Genomic DNA, 18,460 nt, shown 5'->3' with positions numbered 1-18,460 from the left:
CCTGAGAGTATTGCAGGCCATGTGCCTTTGTTGGCTTTGGAAGTTAGACTGCTCATTGACAGGTAATAACCCCATATTATATGAGCCTTCTTTTATCGTGGATAAACATTTCAGGCCAACCTACTTCTACTTATGTCTCCATCGCCCTCCTCAGTGGCTAAAGTAGCAGATGGAAGTGTAAGAGTGCCCTCTAGCAGATGCGGTTCACAGGGTTTGAGTGGCAGTCGTCGGCCGCATCAAATGCTCTTAATTACAGCGAGGGTTATTATGCTTTAAAAGAAATCGCATCACGCACACACCTCCCATAATTAAAGAGCCTTTCCTGCCGCATTGTTATTTGTATGGGCAGAGGGTTACTGGGAATGGTGCAGTGAAGAAATCCCATCCCCTAAGGAAATGTGTAGAGTTCCCCCCCAGAGGAGCCAGTTACACCCCTAATCATCCTGTTTGTTGAAATCTAAAGCCTTACGAATACATTTAAGATTAGCTAGATTAGTGCGTTTGTTGCTTGGTGCAAAATGTGAGTTTGCAAACATCTCAGTTCACCATTTTGCTCCCTCAAAAACTAAAACTATATACTGTCAGTTATAACAATCAGGAACTGATTTAATAAATCAGAGGAAAACACCTTGAATGCTATAATTTACTAAACTTACTAAACTGTAAATCATGGCTTTAGTGGCGCTGCAGATTTCCAACAGGGGGCATTGTACAAGTATGAAGACGGCTTTCAACAAATCCTACAGCAAGCTCTGCTGCAGACCATGATAGATGCACATCATGAACAGGCAAGACCTTGTGTTTATACCCTCCTGGAGCTGATTCATTTTGCAATCTTAATGGTTTTCATGTTGTAATTGAAGTTGATTGATTTAAAGAAACCAAAAAGCATTTTTATAAATCAACTTTGTATGTTATGTTGTATGTATGTTGTACAGAGATATTTCAAGTGTGACCAGTGTTGCTAAATTGTCTGATAAGACCGTGTAGCTCCAGAGCATGTGAGCGGAGTGGAGCGGGAGCGAGCGGGGAGCACGAGCGGGCGGGTCTTAGAGCGCAGAGCGGCATTTTTAAAAGGACAGAGCGTCGCTCTATTTCCCGCTCCAATTTTGCTCCGCTCACACCACAAGTCTGAACCATGCTCAGTCAAGCCTGACCCAGAATCCATCTGTCTTGCACTGTTATCAACAGACGGCTCAATAATGGAGTAGATTTTTTCCTGTTTTGGAACGAGCGGGGGGCGATTTGAGTGGAGCGCGAAGCAAACTGCGTTGAGCGCTGAGCGATAATGAGCGGAGCGGCCTGATGTAGCTTTGAGCAGGGGAGCGGAGGGGTGAACAGTTCCGTGAGCGATGAGCTGAGATTCTCACCGCTCCACTCCGCTCATATGTTCTGTGTAGCTCCAACCTTAGTCTGTGTAATGATGCATAAAACTTCTGCAGAAATGCATAGAACAATTAGTGTGACATAACGTCAAAATTATAGAGCAGGGTAGGATCGATCAAAACAGTAGGACCAGCCACTGCAAGGTTGACAGTTCCAGCTATTTATTCCATTCACTCATGTGTCACAACAGCTTCCTCCGAGCTACCTCTCTGCAGGTAAGGATCAATCCCATCAATCACCCCGTCTGCGTGCCAAGCTGTCAGAGGCCTCATTTCAAAGTGTCTTGTAGGAACTTGTAATTCCTTGAGCAGTTCCCACTGAGTTTACTCACATCATGTTGCTGTAGCTCAAAGACATTGCCACTTCTTTTTTCCTCTTCCAATGAAACAGCATTTCTGACATTGGATAGTTGTTGATTTAAGCAGGAGTTGTGTTTAGTGACGGGCAAGCCCGATCAACACACACAGAAGTGTTTAGAAAGAGAAAAGGGAGCTCATTGTCTGCGTTGTGATTAGAAGCTTTAGTCTAACTTCCCTGTGATGTCATGGTACATGTTGCTCCGCGGCTGTGTGTATCCATTTATTGAATTGCATACAATGTATACTGTGCACACAGAACAGGCACGTTGTCTGATGTGTCCCCATTCACCCTGGCTGGTCTCTGACCCATATCTGTCAAATTTGACTCGGACCACCCACATCTCCCATTCATGTTTGCTTTAATGGCCAACGCTGACTTTTATATGATCCTACAACCTTGAGTGCAAAAGGCTCCTTGGTGTACATCCATCCATCTTCATCTGCTTATCCGGGTTTGGGTCACGGGGGGGAAGCAGCTCCAGCAGGGGCACCCCACACTTCCCTTTCCCGAGCCACATTAACCAGCCTTGACTGGGGGATCCCAAGGAGTTCACAGGCCAGGGTGGAGATATAGTCTCTCTACCTAGTCCTGGGTCTTCGCCGAGACCTCCTTCCACCTGAATGTGCCAGGAACACCTCCCCAGGGAGGCACCCAGGAGGCAACCAGATGCCCGAACCACCTCAGCTGGCTCATTTCGACGCAAAGGAGCAGCGGCTCTATTCTGAGCTCCTCACAGATGACTGAGCTTCTCACCCTATCTCTAAGGGAGACGTCAGCCACCCTCCTGAAAAGAAACATTTTGGCTGCTTGTACCCGGGATCTTGTTCTTTCGGTCATCATCCATGTGTGGATGCGTGGCTTGACACATCTATTATTGCCATTATTAAAGTAGGGTAAATATTTATTTAGCTCACTTTCATAACCATTATTCTTTTTCTTTCATATTTCTTTTTCAACATGTCCTCTAAACCATACAACAATATAGCTGGTTTAATTTCAGTTTGGTTACGTTTAGACACCAAAACTACTAAGTTAAATTTAGAAAAATATTGTGGTTTGGGCTAAAATCATCTGTTATGTTACTTATCTCCTGGTTATGCACATGACATAGAACTTATGCCGCGTTCTATTTACCTCGGAACTCAGAAGCCGGAGCTGGGAATGACGTCATACCCGAGTTGAATGCGTTCCATTTAAAAGTCGGATTTTCATTGTTTTCATTAGCTCTAGCCTGGTTAGCTATTGTTAGCAATACCAGTTGATAACAACGCATTACGCCGTTTTTTGTGCATGCAAACAGCGTGACAACATGTCCACAGATAGAAGTTGACCATGCCTGTGTGAACGACTGATTTAGTGACACAAATAAGACAGAAGTGCTTATAACTTTATGTTACTGCAGCTTTCACAACTGTTGATACAGGGGGCAGCCATGTTGGATTTTGAACTCGGGCTACTGCGAGGTTGTCCGAGTTCCGAGCTCGGAAATCTGAGGTCAGGGGGCGTGTTTCCGACTTTGACCTCGGAAAATCCGAGTTCCGAGGTAAATAGAACGCGGCATTAGTGTAGTTCCGTTCCGTATTTCCTGAGTTTCATTCTCTGGAAGTCATCTCACCTCCTGTTCAGATGTATTTCTTGCCCGTTTGCCTTTTGGCAAAACTACCAGCCATATGTCATTTGTATACAGCTATTTACAAACCCTTTGTTTCCTCCTCTTTCTATTTTAGAAGCAATGTGTTACAGCATCCTAAGAATAGAGCTATTTATGGTCGCTCAGTAGAACTAGTGTGATGGCATGAACATGAAAGAGGAATTACTGCATTCATTATTGGCGTACAATGTCGTCATCATCATGGGTTTGTGACAGATGAATTCACTCGCAGTTTTTTCCGCGTTCGTTACTTACCACAACAGAGGAGGGCATAGTGAGAAACCCAGCGATGTTGTCAGCTAGTTGGCTCAGAAGCTGATCAGTCGGGAAATTAGGAGTTAACATCAAAAGAGTTGGTCCCTGCCCAGCCTTTGGGGGGGATAGAGAATAAAAACCTGGACTCTCTCCAGTCAGTCAGCCATTGTTGTAGAGCAGGCTTTCATTGGTCCTGTCGCCACAGCTGCACAGGCTGAATAAGCTGGGCTGCATGTTCCAAGGCCCAGTGATGTTGGGATGGTAACTTGGGTTTGTTTTGAACGGTGTATAGAGAATACCATGGCTAAGCTCTATTGAGAGATCCCTTCGTTGCCCCTTGGGTTCTGTACACTGAATGGCTGATCTCCTCTAGTGAACACGAGGTGTTACAAGGTTGGACACAGCATGGGTAGCATGGCTGGGCATTGTGGGCAATATATCATATTATTAGGGGTGGTACGGTTCACAAAATCCATGGTTCGGTTCGTATCACGGTTTTAGCGTCACGGTTTTCGGTTCTGTACGGTTCTTGTTATTTTTTCTTTTAGTCTTTAACACTCCAGAAATATACTTCAGCATATGATATATAGCTAAAATTAGCATATTGAATGCATGTTGCACAATACATGCACACAGTGGCAGTTCTATCTATTGTTTTATTTCCGCTGTCCTCATAGGTAACATGAAATCCAAAATGTTCCCACACACCAGACTATATACGACGCTGGCGCATCCTCCAACTCCGGGCAGCCTTCCTTATCTCTCCCACTTGACATTTCTGCATGTGATGTGACCCGCAGCAGCAGCACTCTACACTCCACCTGAGGAGCAGTCGGCTCGGCGTCTCTCAAAATCTGACGAAAATCTTTTAAACTGACCTTTGTCGATCAAAAAAGCAGACAGATTCAGCAACCGTATGGCCTATTTCTCGCTTAAAAAGTTTTCAGAAACACTTTTCGGTAATTACCAGTTGAGTACGAGACGTATTCAGAACGAGACGCCATTAGAGTCTGATTTGAAATTCGGGAGCAGCAAGAACCACGTGACGCGTTCGTCCAATCAGCTGCCATGTGTTGCTTTCGTCACGCTCATCCCCTTGTCGTTTCCAGTAAGTGTTTTAACATAGGTGTCGAAAGTGGGCACTATGGCAGTAAGTGGTTAGTGCACATTAACAGTGTACTGACGAACCGTGTGACACACACAGACGTTCCAAACCGAGACAAGCGAACCGAGCGGTTCGAATGTTTTTTCATGAACCGTACCACCCCTACATATTCTATCGATATCGATATATGATGCTAGATATAGTCTTACATTTTGGATATCATAACATCGTAATATGGTATAAGTGTTGTCTTTCCCTGGGTTTAAAGGCTAAAATAATCATAATAATGTGTCCCTTCCATCAAGTCTGCACTGTTTCAGCTGACAAAGTCATTGTCCTGTCTCTCTCTGTTTTATGCGCTTCAGCTGTTTGTCATTGTTTGCATTTCTATTCCATGTGCATCACAAACTAAAGGTTGTTAAACTGTGAATGTTTCTTTTTCTGTTTTTGTGTTTTGTGTTTTTTTTGCACGTAAGAACACATACATTGCACATTTTTCTGCCCTTACAAAGTGAATGTGCCTACAGAAAATAATATAATTTCTTCTCATGTGTGAGTCATAGAAGGGCCTGCTGGTATATTGTACTTAATCAGTGTTGAAATGCTAACGACAATATTTAGACTTATTCTTTCAGAGCTGTGCACTGCTAGTAGCATTGCAAGAACAATAACGGTCCCAAACATATATACATTATGTAAACACACACAGTAATTCAAATAGATCCTTAGCTTCTTTTTCTTTCAACTCGAGTGTTTCATGAGCGGTGGAATGGCGTGACAGGAACGCGCTGATCACTCAGTACTCTGCTGCCTGTCTCTCCAGCTCCACTGAGTAAATAACTGCAGGGAGGGAGGGAAAACGGACTGCTGAATGAATAAAAGAACAAAAGGATGAATGAACTAGGGAATGAATGAATGACACAAGTCCAATAATGTGAGTCTCTTGCTGCAGTTAAAAACCAGGCCTGTTTGTTGCAAGATTGTGCTCTATAATATGGTGCAGGCAGACAAAAAAAGGAATACCACAACAGCCAGGGTAAACACAAAAGCACACATTCAGATTTCTTTAAGCTGGGGTGTGTTGCCAATTAATGGTTTGAGCCTTGCCTGCACTTTTTAGGGTTTACTCAGGGGTTAGTGCAAAGAGGGGGATTGTAGAACGACTTTGGCAAACTATCTCAAAATCACGGTATAAATACAGATAGACATTAAATAAAGATACTGTAAAGTCTGGCTTCTCTTACAGTAATAGTGATATTCTCCATATACTACTAAGATACTGGATGTAAACAAAGTACAATCATGGGTCACAGAGTTCTCACTTTATCGCTAAAATGTCTCAAAATATTGAAACTACGGGCTAATTCCTCCATCAAACTCAGATTAATTGGTTTTTAAAAAGGCAATCTTGAACAATCTTGTTTTTTCATGTTTTATAAAAGGAAGAATATGTAACTTTATAAAGAGGATAAAACGTTCTTTCTTTTACAAATGAAAAGTTAAACTGATAAGCAATAAAACACACCTTTGCTCAGTTTAATAGTCAGGGGTTTCGGTGCCACAGCCTTTCTCAGTCTGGTATGACCAGTAGCTTATGGTGGCTACTGTTAGCTAATGTTTGCATACTTCAGACAGATATTGGTATGCCACTGACATTACTGAGTCAGCTCCCTAATAGTAAGACTCATATCTACTTTTGCTGCTTTCATACGACGTTTATAGTTGCCATCATCTTGTAATGACCACTTGCGACCGCAGTGGCTGCTGTTCAGCAAAAGTTACATAGATTCACTTTAAAACTGCATTAACTAATGTTTTGGCCACTTATGGGCAGAGAAGACAAGTCATTTGATCCATTGTGTACATAAAAATATTTAATATATCAGCTTTAAACTGATTTATTGTCATATAAACAATGCAACCCTGAATTATCACATCACATTTAAATCACTGAACTTGTTAGCAAACAGTTGCTAATTGATATAAAAAATGTTGACTATAATAGCTGCTTTAAAGCACATTTATTTTCATTTAGATTAGAATACATTTGGTGGTCACAGACAACATAACATTGTATCCTGTTAAATAGGACAGAATTGCTTCATCTCAGCGCACCATTGCGGCTTCATTTTGTGTTGTTGGCTTTGTCAGACACGGTTTGTTGACAGTTCCTTTTCTCGACTCAAGCAGATCTCTTCAGCTCAAATTCCCACATAATATTCCTGTAATCACAGCACTCAGGGTTGAAGGTGTGTGTTCTGGGGTGGAGTCAGGAAGCAGCCTCCGGCGCGAGGCACCTTTTTGGGTCCACAGTGTTTCTGTCTGTGGCCCGCTCTGACACATCCCTCCAGAACCATGGCTCGCAGCCCAAAATATTCCCTTAACCACCAATGACGCACATGCAGCCGCTGCCAACACTTAATAGAGGCTTTTCATATTTTCACCCTTGTCTAGGTCTTTCATTTTTACCTGTACCATTAATATAGCTATTTTTTCTTTACTGCTGCTTTTTAAGTGTTAAGTGCTTAGGGTGTTTGCACATAACTTACAGTAGTTGAAAGGACACCATAAAACATCTAATGCGAGTGTTGCGTGCTTCACCCTGACAAAGTCTGCCTGTTTTCGTGTAAAAGCCTCTAGGGATCCACGTTAAGACGTCAAGAGTTTTTTAACAGATGTGGTTATAAACAATTAAGTGACCGGCTTATGTAAACAAAGCCGGTGCCATTTGTGTGTAAACAGGCCGTGAAGATTGATCCTTTTTAATCAGCACCTGGCAAAAAAAACGGCTCGTAAAAATGCTCGTTAAGACGGGAATTTAAATTGATCTAAAAAAACTTCTCAGCTGAGGTGTTTTCGTTCCACCTCACAAGTTAAATATGGTTTAAGATTGAGTTACTGGCACACACGCCATCGTCTTGTGATCCCAGGAAACTGGCAACATGTAGACTGTTTAATGATGCCTACTTTGACACATCTTGCTGATGGCAGGATGGAGACAGTCTGGTCTGGTGTTTGGAGCCACTTAGGTATTCAGTTCACCTTTCTCATCCACGTCGGTAAAGTTTAATTGCACACGCTGACAGCAAACTGAAGGTGCCTTTTTTCTCCTACCAACACTTTGTGCCCTGTTTGTTTGTGCTTTTCAGGTATATGACTGCACTGACAGACTCGGAGGAAGAAGAGCTAAGTGATGCAGAACAGAGGGATGAAGAGAAACCGGCAGACAAGCTAAGTGTCCTCCTGGAGAGGATCGACAGTTTACATCAGGGCTCTGAGTCTGACAAAAGGGGAAGTCTCGACCTCCTGTTAGAGCACAGAGAGGAGGTGTGTTAAATTTGTCGTTGACTCTTGAATACATTCAATAAAGATTATGATAGATGAGTAATCCTGTAGCTCAATACAGAACAGTGTGTTTTAACACGTTGATGTACTTCTGCAGTCTGGACAGAACTCAGCGTTTCTTTGGCGGCTCATCCGAGCTTACTGTGATGTTCATGACGTCAGCTCCACTCTGGAGGAGAAGAAGACCCATGCAGCAACTGGTAATCTACTAAACTTTGTGTTGTACCTCATTCGCCACGCATTCCCACTCTGGATGTGAGGTGCTGTAACGTCATAACCACAGCTGCTATACTGGCCAAAACCCAAATGCCAGTGTCTCATCTGGAAATCCCAAATCCATGCAAGTCCGTTTTCCTGCCAAGACTTTAGTGAGTTAGTTTGAGTTGTCCACTCCGACTAAATTATCAGAAATAGGGATGTTAATGATTAACTGTTTAACAGTTGACCGACAATTAGAATTTTGACCGATTAATACCATCAGTTAAACAGATAAAAACAGTATTACTAAAACAAAAAGAAAGTATTAAAAACATGTTTTGCTTGGGAATAGAAAATTAGATTAACTGCAAGTGCAATCTTTAAATGTTGCACAGTCGAAGTAGTAGGAAAGCATTTATAAGTAGGGTTGGGCATCGTTTGGATTTTCGATTCCAATTGCGATTGTTCCTTTCGATTCCGGTTCCTATCGATTCTCGATTCTGATTCTTTGAGGGGTGGAGTTGGAACGGGTCACATGCTTATTTCACAAAAAAGAGGAAAGTTTAATTTTCATTCAGTGGTGGGTTGCAGTTTTACCAGGCTTTTTCAACGTAAAATAAAGCCACACTAGAGCGCCGCTTACTGTGTTCCACAGCTGCAACACATGTGCCTGGCTGCTGCTGAAACCAAAATTTGCGCATGTTAAATTTGGAACCCATGATCAGATTTGAAACCAAATCCTCCAAACGATTCCAATAAAGAAACAATTCTACTGGAATTGTAATTTTTGAAACGCTTCTAAGTAGGAATCGGTTCTCGATGCCCAATCCTACTTATAAGGTTTAAATCGGTTCTTATATGTCATACTGGCCTGATTGTATTACATACATACCGCTACTATGATAACATAGTGCTGATGCTAAATGAACAACGCCTCTACTGAAGCCTTAAGCGTCACATTCTGCCCATTGATTATTGGTTCTCGATAGAAGACACAGACATTTTCGTGCAAGTAGTTGATTGGTGCGCAGTACCAGGGTTTTTCCTGGCTCAGAATGGGCCTTTGGGGGGTGACTACACACAGCAGTAAGCATGATCAGTCCGCGTACAGTAAAGGCAATGAGTCTATGTTATCTCATTTGACAGAAATCTGTGCATTTACCTGTTATTTCTGACAATTTGATAAACAAAAATGTATATTATGCTTGAGTAAATAAAGCCCCAATTAACAAAACTTATAAAAATTATATTAATATTTAAATAAATCACTGGGAGAGTCCGGTCCAGCCTGAAATTAGAGTTAAAACTGAGATTAGCGTTCCCTATTCAAGTTTATGTTCTGCTTGTTCAGCGGTTGGTTGGTAAATTGCTCTTAAACACATTTAGAGATTTGAATTGCTATTTTTATTCTCAATTTTTATCATTTTGGTGCTGATGATTTTTCCTTTGGGGTTGGCTAAAACCTCTTTGGGGGGCACCAAAAGTTCCTCTAAGCAGGAAAAACCCTGCAGTACAGTACCCTTCCTGCCACAACATCCACATCATGGTTATTAATCCAATGTTTGTCCTCGTTATTAAGTGAAATGTCTGGCTGTTGTGTTGGAAAGAGCACTGCACATCAATCAAGTGTGCAATTTTGGGCTGTCCCAGATGAGCATCATTTGAGAAACATTGTGAAATATATTATTTGGTTGTCAATCAAAAACAATGCTCCTCGATTGCAGAGACAAGTCCACTGACGGCAGATTCAGCAGCTGCATCAAAATGCTGTAAGTGTAAGAGAGGGCCAAAATCTCACAGTGTGACTTCAAACCAACCGATCGGAATACAATGAGAAGTGACACAGAATTCTCTGCAAGCTAACATGATGTTACTGCTAAGAACATACTGTGTTCATCTCAAACTCACTTTGCAAAATTGGCATTTCATGTTGCCCACTTTGCTGTAGCAGCAACCAGGTCCACAATCGCCTCCTATTGTTTATAATAAGGTTGAGTTCCAGCGCTATGACTATGGCTAAGTTTGTTTTTTATTGAAAAATAAATAAAATCTATTCACATTGTTAGACTACAAATTACCAAACATTCATCTGACATGTCTCAAAATTGTTACCCTACAGTCTGACAGATGGTGACCAACATGGTTTTAGAGCCATCTCACACATTGTGACATACAGTGAGCTTACATACAAGTTTTTGGGTAATCCATTGCACCCTGACCTATCAATGTGATTTTGCTATATAGAATGTGTATTCCACATATTGTAAATAGTCGTTGCACTCAAATTCAAGTCATCTTCATGATGACAAAACATTGTGCTCGCTGATCCCCCTACAGGCTCTTTAAAAGCAGGGTACAGAACAAGGACTTTCCGTGCTTGTCTTGTGTTACACTAAGACTTTGTGCCGTAGACCATAATGCTTTTCTTTTTTTAAATCTCAAACAGAGGCTGTTTTGTGATTGTACTGACGTTCAGACTGGATTGACCTGTTTTCTCATCAATGTGCCTCTAATCAAAGCCAGGTGCTCCCTGCAAAGGCACCTGTGTCAAAGCATTTGACATTGTTAAAGACGGGGATATTTAAAGCAACAGGGCATCATACTTGACATTCATTGAGATATTAATAGAGCAGCTGGAGTGTTGAAGGATTTAAAACTGAACTCTCTTCTTGGATTGCATTTCATGTCACTTGTGTTTTTATCGCTTTAATCCGGTGCCCAGTGATGTTTTCTTGATTTATGTTTATCCTGTTGTGTTTTCTCAGTCAACACACCCATTGACTCTACTAATCCACGCTCTCTTCTTTTTTGTCGTGTGAGAACGTCTTGGGGTGAATTGCGCGTGTTGAATTTGTGTTCCAGTGGAGCATCACTATCTATTGTCTGTCTTTTCTTTCCTCTTAGGGAAGAAAGTTGGTGAGGAGGCAGTGAGCCTGAACCCCACATGTGCTGAAAGTCATCAGTGGTAGGTTTGAGTTGTTAACTTTCTTCCGCATTCAAAAGCTACTTTTTTTTCCCCCCGTTCAGTAAAGTTTGCCAGAGCTGCCATTTCAAAAGCAAGTTGAATTCTAATCCAGTTTAACATTTCAGTAAATGCTATGAGACAGAATGAAAGCATAAAGGTCATGACACACCAACCAGACGGCCGACCCTTGGCAGAAAAGGCAGTTGGACTGATCAGTCTCCCCGAGTTGGTCAAAAAAGTGCCTCGGAACACACCAAAGCGACGAGACATAATGCCTCTCCATAACAGCAGGCGGCGCTAATCTGTATTGTCGCCCAAAAATGAAAACCGGCAGCTGATTGGACGAACGCGTCACATGGGTCTGGTTTCTCTGGAAATTCAAAGACAGACTGTCATGGTGGCTTGTTCAGAATACGATCTCATATTAATATAGTTCAATCAATATAGTTCACCGAAACGTGTTTCTGAAAACATTTTAAGTGAGAAATAGGCCATGCAGTTGCTGAATCTGTCTTCATTTCAGATCGACAAAGGTTAGTTTAAAAGATTTTCTACTCTGGTCATGTTCATCCTGCTCCTCGTTTCCGGGTTAGCACTCTACCAATGAGATTGGTCATTTGAGTCCGACTGCCGGCAGTGCCCACCTTCCGATTCAACGTGTCAAATTGGCCAAAATGAAGGCCGACGGCCCCTCAGACGGACAACGGCACAGAACACACCGAACAGACTCGAGCCACTGACCTCACCAGACTATCCGACGGCCGATTTTTGGCTTGGTGTGTCTTGGGCTTTAAGATACTTCCCCCTGATGAGAGGTGTTGGGAGGGGGGAGGTCTGTGCTTTTGAGTGACATCTCGGCCTGGAGCAGGCATCCCATTTCTTTGGGCAATTTTAGCAAATGTAACTTGAATAATTCCACAGGAACATCTCAGAAAACCCACAGGGGTAAAAGACAGAGTGAATTAAATGTGAATTCTGTCGGTTTACTCTTTGGACCAAACCCACACAGAATGGAATATGCAAAGAAAAAGTGCATCTTTTGTCAAATGAAGGAATGAAGTAGTGTTTTTTTAAGCAGAGCATTGCTGCATGCTTGTGAGATAATAGTAGCTTACCCCCAAACATCTCCTTCCTGCAGATCACCCCGTCATCCACCTGATAGCATCACATGCAGTTTGAGGAATGTAAACACGCCCTAGGGTTAACTTTGCTCAGATAGACTGCCGGTTACACTGGTATACTCTGTTGCTGTTCCTTTATGTTGATGGTTGCTTCACAGGACGAGCTGTACATATTTAGTGCTTGGCATTATGCTGGTGATACATTTGGCGCCAAGGCATTGTGGGTTTGTGTTCAGCTCAAAACATTTGTCTGCATTTCATGCCCTACACGTATTCTCGTGGCTGTGGTGTGTTGTCTGACTTGTCCCACAGAAACTTCATTTTAATTGCATCTGTCAGATGCTAGTGGACATTTCAAAATGACTGATAATTCTCTCTCTGAGTGGCCCTTAGTATGACATGAAGTTAAGGGGAATTTTGCCGCCGTAGGTGATTCTCAGACAAAGGAAACCGGAAGAACCTCTTCTCTTGTATACCTCCCCAGTTGCTCTGTGACTCAGGGAAAAATCCCCTTTGCTTTTAATTAGTTGTGTAGAGTGGGCCTGATGGCATGAATCCCCTTTGTATTTGTGCAGGCCCCAGTGGTGCATTCCTCATCTGCTCATGTAAAAACTTGACTGCTGATCATACATGTAATTCATGGCTGGAATAGAGAGAAGAAGATTGCACCAGATGCAGCTCTCAGATCTGCCTGCAACGGCAAAGTCTTTTTGGAATGCAGCTACAACAAAATGATACAAAGCCCTTTTTATTTGGCTTTGCCCAACTCCTTTCAACATTGATCTCTGAGCATATATAATGTCCATACAGTAAACAGTGTCCTGTGTTTGCATATTTTTAAAATACTAATAGTTCACCCAGTGTGCGCATTTGTTACCATGAATTCCCTGAATCAGTGTCCTGTGTAATTGAGATCTTGCGGTTACTTTCTGTACACGCGTGTGTCGTTTTCTCATGAAAAACAGACCCAAACTGCCTGCTCGAGCCAGCAGCACTGTTTGCTCTGTTCGTTAGGGAATAATTAGCATTAGCTCATGCACATACCGCTGCACTCACGGCATCAAGTGAAATAGAAGGCTGTGCTTGTTTGGTTAATTAAGAGCAACAGTTTTAAAAAAGCTTAATGCTTAATCCTATATCCACTAATGGAATTTGTAAGATTCTTAAACTGAGCAGAAACGCCATCTAAATTGAACGGACAGGGCAAAGTTGCACTTTGAGAAGGGAGGAGGCAGGGACTGGGGACAGCGCCAGGCAGTGTTGCAAGGAAGTTTATGTCTGAGGTAACTGTTTACTTAGTGTGCCGATGCCGTGAGAAAACTTGTCACCTGTTTTCCTGAATGCCGCCCAGCTTGTCATAATTTGGCAGATGTTGTTGAGGCGCGCTGTCAGTCAGTTCCTGCTCTGCCACTGAAACTACTTATATAGACTTCTTGGCATAGCCCAAGTGAATGGATGGCTTTTTTTTTAACCTTTTCATTGCCATCTACCCTCGTTTAACTCTATTAAAGTGTTGTTTGAATGGGTTCAAATAAATGCAAAATAATCTTTTCAATGTGAAAGATCTAAAAATTATTTTTTACCTTTTTTTTGTTGTGGAAAAATACTTTGGTGCAATACAATATATGTCTTAATTGAAATCCCGAAATGTGTAGTTAGATTTGATCATCGACACATAAACAGTATAGTAATGGCGCTTTTCCATTACATGGTACCTGCTCGCCTCGACTCTACTCGCCTTTTTTGATTTTCCATTACGAAAAAAAGTACCTGGTACCTGCTAACAGGTACTTTTTTTAGTACCACCTCAGTCGAGGTTCCAAGCGAGCTGAGGCGAGCCGAAAAGGTGACGTGAAAGCGACAGACGGGGGTGTCCTGAACAAACCCGCTATTTTTAAACAGTTTAGCCAGCTGTTTTTTTTTTTTGCTGCCTCCAGCTTCTTCTGAAATAAAATGTGTCTTCTGGCAACAACACACACCTTCGACGTTCTGTGTGTGTGTGTCGCGTTAGGTCACGGCAGTTTACTACGGCGCCGCTTGTTTACAGTTCTGCGGAGGCTCCAGGCAGAGCTTTCGCCGTATCCTAAGTACACACACATGCTGGCTCGACGCACACACCAGCTGACAAATGTATACATCAGGCCACATATTACATAGGCTACGGCGAAAGCTATGCGTGGAGCCTCCACAGAACTGTAAAACAAGCTCAAGTGGCCTGATGTTTATACTTGTGCGCTGGTGTGTGCGTCGAGCCGGCAAGACGACCAGCCACGCTGAGGTGGTACTAAAATCTGCAATGGAAAACGGACGCACAGTGTGCCGAGTCGAGGCGAGTAGAGTCGAGGCGAGTCGAACAGGTACCATGTAATGGAAAAACGCCATAATAGAACTACAGTAGGCTGTGTACTGTAAGTTTCAGAATCAGCTTTATTGGCCAAGTGTGTTAACCTGACTCCGCCAGATGGATTGCTTCACATTTGCTCAGCATATCCATCTGGGAACTTTCCGTTGGAGAACTTTTGGGAAGGGGCGAAAATACTGGTTAGCTGATTGGATAAACCATCTGTCTATCACCACCTATGTTGGTGATAGACAGGCCAAATCAACCAATCAGATCAACGATATATCAAACTCTTGCCGAAACCAGTCAGGAGAAGAGCAAAAACATCTTTTCCTCCGATAAAAGCCTCCAGTGCAGTTTTTTGCTCTTCTTTCAATGAAGGAATACTTTCTAATTTGGATAAAACTTGCGCGATAGCTACGCTCATCTCATCCTTGGAAGCCGTCATGTTGTTTAGACTGAGTCGCTTCTGGTTGCGTCACTGATTGGTCGGTTGTTTGGCAAACGGCTCCAAATTTTCTCTGTCTCAAGATGCCAGACTGATCTGCGAGTGGAAAACTGGAGCTCGCGAGATCAGGACGGTCTCACGAGGCTACAAGTGTGTACACATACAAGGAATTTGACTCCGGTTTTCCTTTGCTCCCAATGTACATACACAGAAATAGACATACAGCAAAAAACTACAACAGCAACAGCTGTCGATCTTCTCAACCCACCAGCTTGATGAGAAAATGAAAGACGGGGCCACAGTGTCCTCATCTGTCCCTGCACGAAGGGAACTGTTGTTGGATGCACTGTAACTAACACAACTGTTGTTGTAATATGTTCATTGTACACAGTTAACCATAATTGTTTACAACCTCTGCTCATTATGTGTTATGATAACTAAAACAAGGCCTGCTGGCTCATTCGTAGTCGGCTAAAATCCTGGCAACGCAGGTATAATTGGATGGCTGCTCACCAAAACCTTTATTCTGTGTTTTAAGTTTGATGACAGACAAACTCTGTCATGTTAAACCAGTTTTACACATCTCCAATTAGCGTCTGTTTATGACCTACCTGAATATTAAAGTTTAGAACAAATTATACAGTAACAAATCCCACCAAATTAATTAATTTTAAAATATTTTATTTGTATTATTTACTACAGTTCTCCAACCATGTATTTTGTGTGTATGTAGCTACATAATTCTGAGACATTACACTTGGCCCTGACAAAAACAAACAGACTACTGTAGAACTAAAACCAAATATATAAAAACTAAATCTTTCTAAAAAACTTAAACTAAACTAAAACTAGCAAACACACTAAAAACTAACCTAAAATGAAATTCGAAAGTCAAAACTAAAATAAAATAAAAACTAATTGAACATTCTAAACTATAGTAACCCTGCATCACATTACACGTCGCATGCTAGTTAGAACTAAACACAAAATACAGCTCAGGCTGAGGCTGATGGGAATGCAATTCGTTTTGCAGGTAGTTGGTTATTGACAAAGTGATCATCTTCACACCACATTGCAGCATGCTGCAGAATGATCCTGTAAATATGTTTGCCTCTCATTTCATTTTGTCCAAATTAGCATACAACAAGAGTAGGAAAGATCGAAAACAATAACGAGGCTAATATTATTAAGGGGTCTACTGTATCTGAAACATCTGGAATGACGGCCTCATTCTATGTTTGCCCGAAAGCAGCATTTAATAGATATATCTGTATCAACACATACAGGTTTAAGTAACAAATTACCAGATTTAAGGGATCCTAATTAAAGGTGCTGCAATGTGAAAACAGCAAAAACTGATATATCATCAGAATTTTGAATATTGGTTTTGGCATCTGCCTCAAAATCCCAGTGTTGTGTCCATATTCACAAAAGTTTATATTAAAATACAGGTTAAATGGCAGTGAAGCTCATTCTGTGAGTTTGTATTTATTTGTATAGCACCTATACGATGCCCATAGCGAAGGATCTCAGACTAGAACCAGGGATTACACCAAATAACCCAAAGCTTTTACATATAAATCACTGTTGATGTGCAGCGACAAGTTGCAAGACATTTGCAAACCTCAAAACCTTTCTGAGCCTTTACATTAGCCGTTTGAGGATCTGAAGTGATGAATGGATGTGATGTCCATATAACAGTCATCACTTCGCAAGAGATTAGGCATACTTTCCCACTTTGTCATGCACCAAATCTCTGTACTTTTTCCCAGGAGAGGTGGATGAGGCCTCTTTTGATGTTGGATGTGTATTGACGCACTCAAAGAGCACCATTGAGATGCATTCTATCAGCATCTCCACTGCTCGCCACACTGTGACTATTCTTTTTATTTATTTATTTTTTCAATGCATCTCAGAGGACATACCTCCAACTCTCTCGTCTCAGGTTTCATTCTTCAAAAGCACTCCAGTAATGTGTAGCCGTCATGTCTGCCATAGAGCTTTCTAGTAAACCAGTTTATAAAACAGAGCTGATGTGCGATCTTGTGAAATATGTTTGTTTTTTTGTTTATGGGTGTATGAATGTGTGTGGGTATGCATACAGTGTGCTTGCGTTGGATTACATAAAGTGCTGGGTATCGTTCAAAAATGTTTGATACCAATACCGTGACTTCGATACCAGTTCCTAAACAATACTTTTTTTCTTACTTACCTAAGTGCTACTTTTTTATAAAACAAAAAGAAAATGCAAAATCAGATCTTTTTATGTATTTTTTAGCTCCTACGTGAACTAAAACTTTCCTGTGTGTCTCTGCGACTTGTAACTTTAAACAGCCAATCACAAACCTTATTAGATCTTGGTAGAAGCATGCTGCATGCCTTTTGGCTCATTGACGCTGATGAGATTTACTCCTTATGTTTTGAAATTCAGTATTGAATGACGAGGCATTTTTCGATACTCGATACTTCAGTGGTAATTTGGTCGGTGCCTAAATGTATTGAATTCGGTACCCAGCCCTAGTTACATAGAGGGCATTCGTGACAGCGAGTGTGAAGTCCTATTTGTATAATCTCTTTAGGCTGACGGCAACAAGTTGTGATTGCATTCTTGTATCGCCGGCTTTGTTTATAGGTGCGATTTCAACGATCCCACCGTGTGAATGCAGCCCATGTAAATCCCTGGCTGTAGGGCCTCTCTGATTGTACAAAGGCCTGCGGATTAAGCAGGGAGCCTGTGACAGTGCCAGTCAGAGGATGAGGGGGGGGGATGGCGTCCTTTAGAAAGACAACTTTAATTTCAAACACGTGCCTCTGTTTGCCGCAGCCATCGTGCGTGTCACCGTGGCAGCATTGTGCTCTGTTCCCAGTAGCCGTGGAAACCCTGTGTGTGTGAATAAACTCCAGACCTCACTGTTTCTCTGGTTCATCGCTATTGGAACACTTGACACGTGGCTGCAAATCCCACCAACCCCCCCCCCCATGCAAAGAAAACACCATCAGCTCATTCTGTCACGGGAATGTATATCAGCGCACTTCACACATTGTCTCGCACAGGTTGTCCTTGAATTCCTGCTCCTGTTTCTGTGCAAGTTTTAGCCTGGCACCCTGCCTAGCCCTCTCTGTCTTGAATGAGCTCTCTATGTTTGGATTTGAAGGCTGAAATCAATCTGCTGTTTCCGCCAAGCTGACACTTAGGCCCTTTTGTTTTTGGCCAGTAGAGTGGGGGAATTTCACTGAGCCGTGCTAAAAAAGCGCACTAACTTTGCACAATTAAGTGTTCTGTCC

The 18,460-nt window shown here is 42.1% G+C and overlaps 1 protein-coding gene across 4 annotated transcripts in view; it reads left to right on the top strand.

The window, feature by feature from the left end:
• LOC116047867 (regulator of microtubule dynamics protein 2) overlaps window positions 1-18,460 on the top strand; it is a 62,108-nt gene that overhangs the window by 9,901 nt on the left and 33,747 nt on the right. For all 4 annotated transcript variants that reach the window (XM_035992170.1, XM_031296887.2, XM_031296886.2 and 1 more), the window contains 3 exons: window positions 7,907-8,084; window positions 8,200-8,302; window positions 11,205-11,265. In XM_035992170.1, the coding sequence (XP_035848063.1) occupies window positions 7,907-8,084; window positions 8,200-8,302; window positions 11,205-11,265 (342 nt within the window). The remainder of the gene's footprint in view (window positions 1-7,906; window positions 8,085-8,199; window positions 8,303-11,204; window positions 11,266-18,460) is intronic.

Source organism: Sander lucioperca, chromosome 15 (genome assembly GCF_008315115.2).
Source record: "Sander lucioperca isolate FBNREF2018 chromosome 15, SLUC_FBN_1.2, whole genome shotgun sequence".
In the NCBI taxonomy this organism is placed as follows: Eukaryota; Metazoa; Chordata; class Actinopteri; order Perciformes; family Percidae; genus Sander; species Sander lucioperca.
This window is presented reverse-complemented; position numbering and strand designations above follow the sequence as displayed.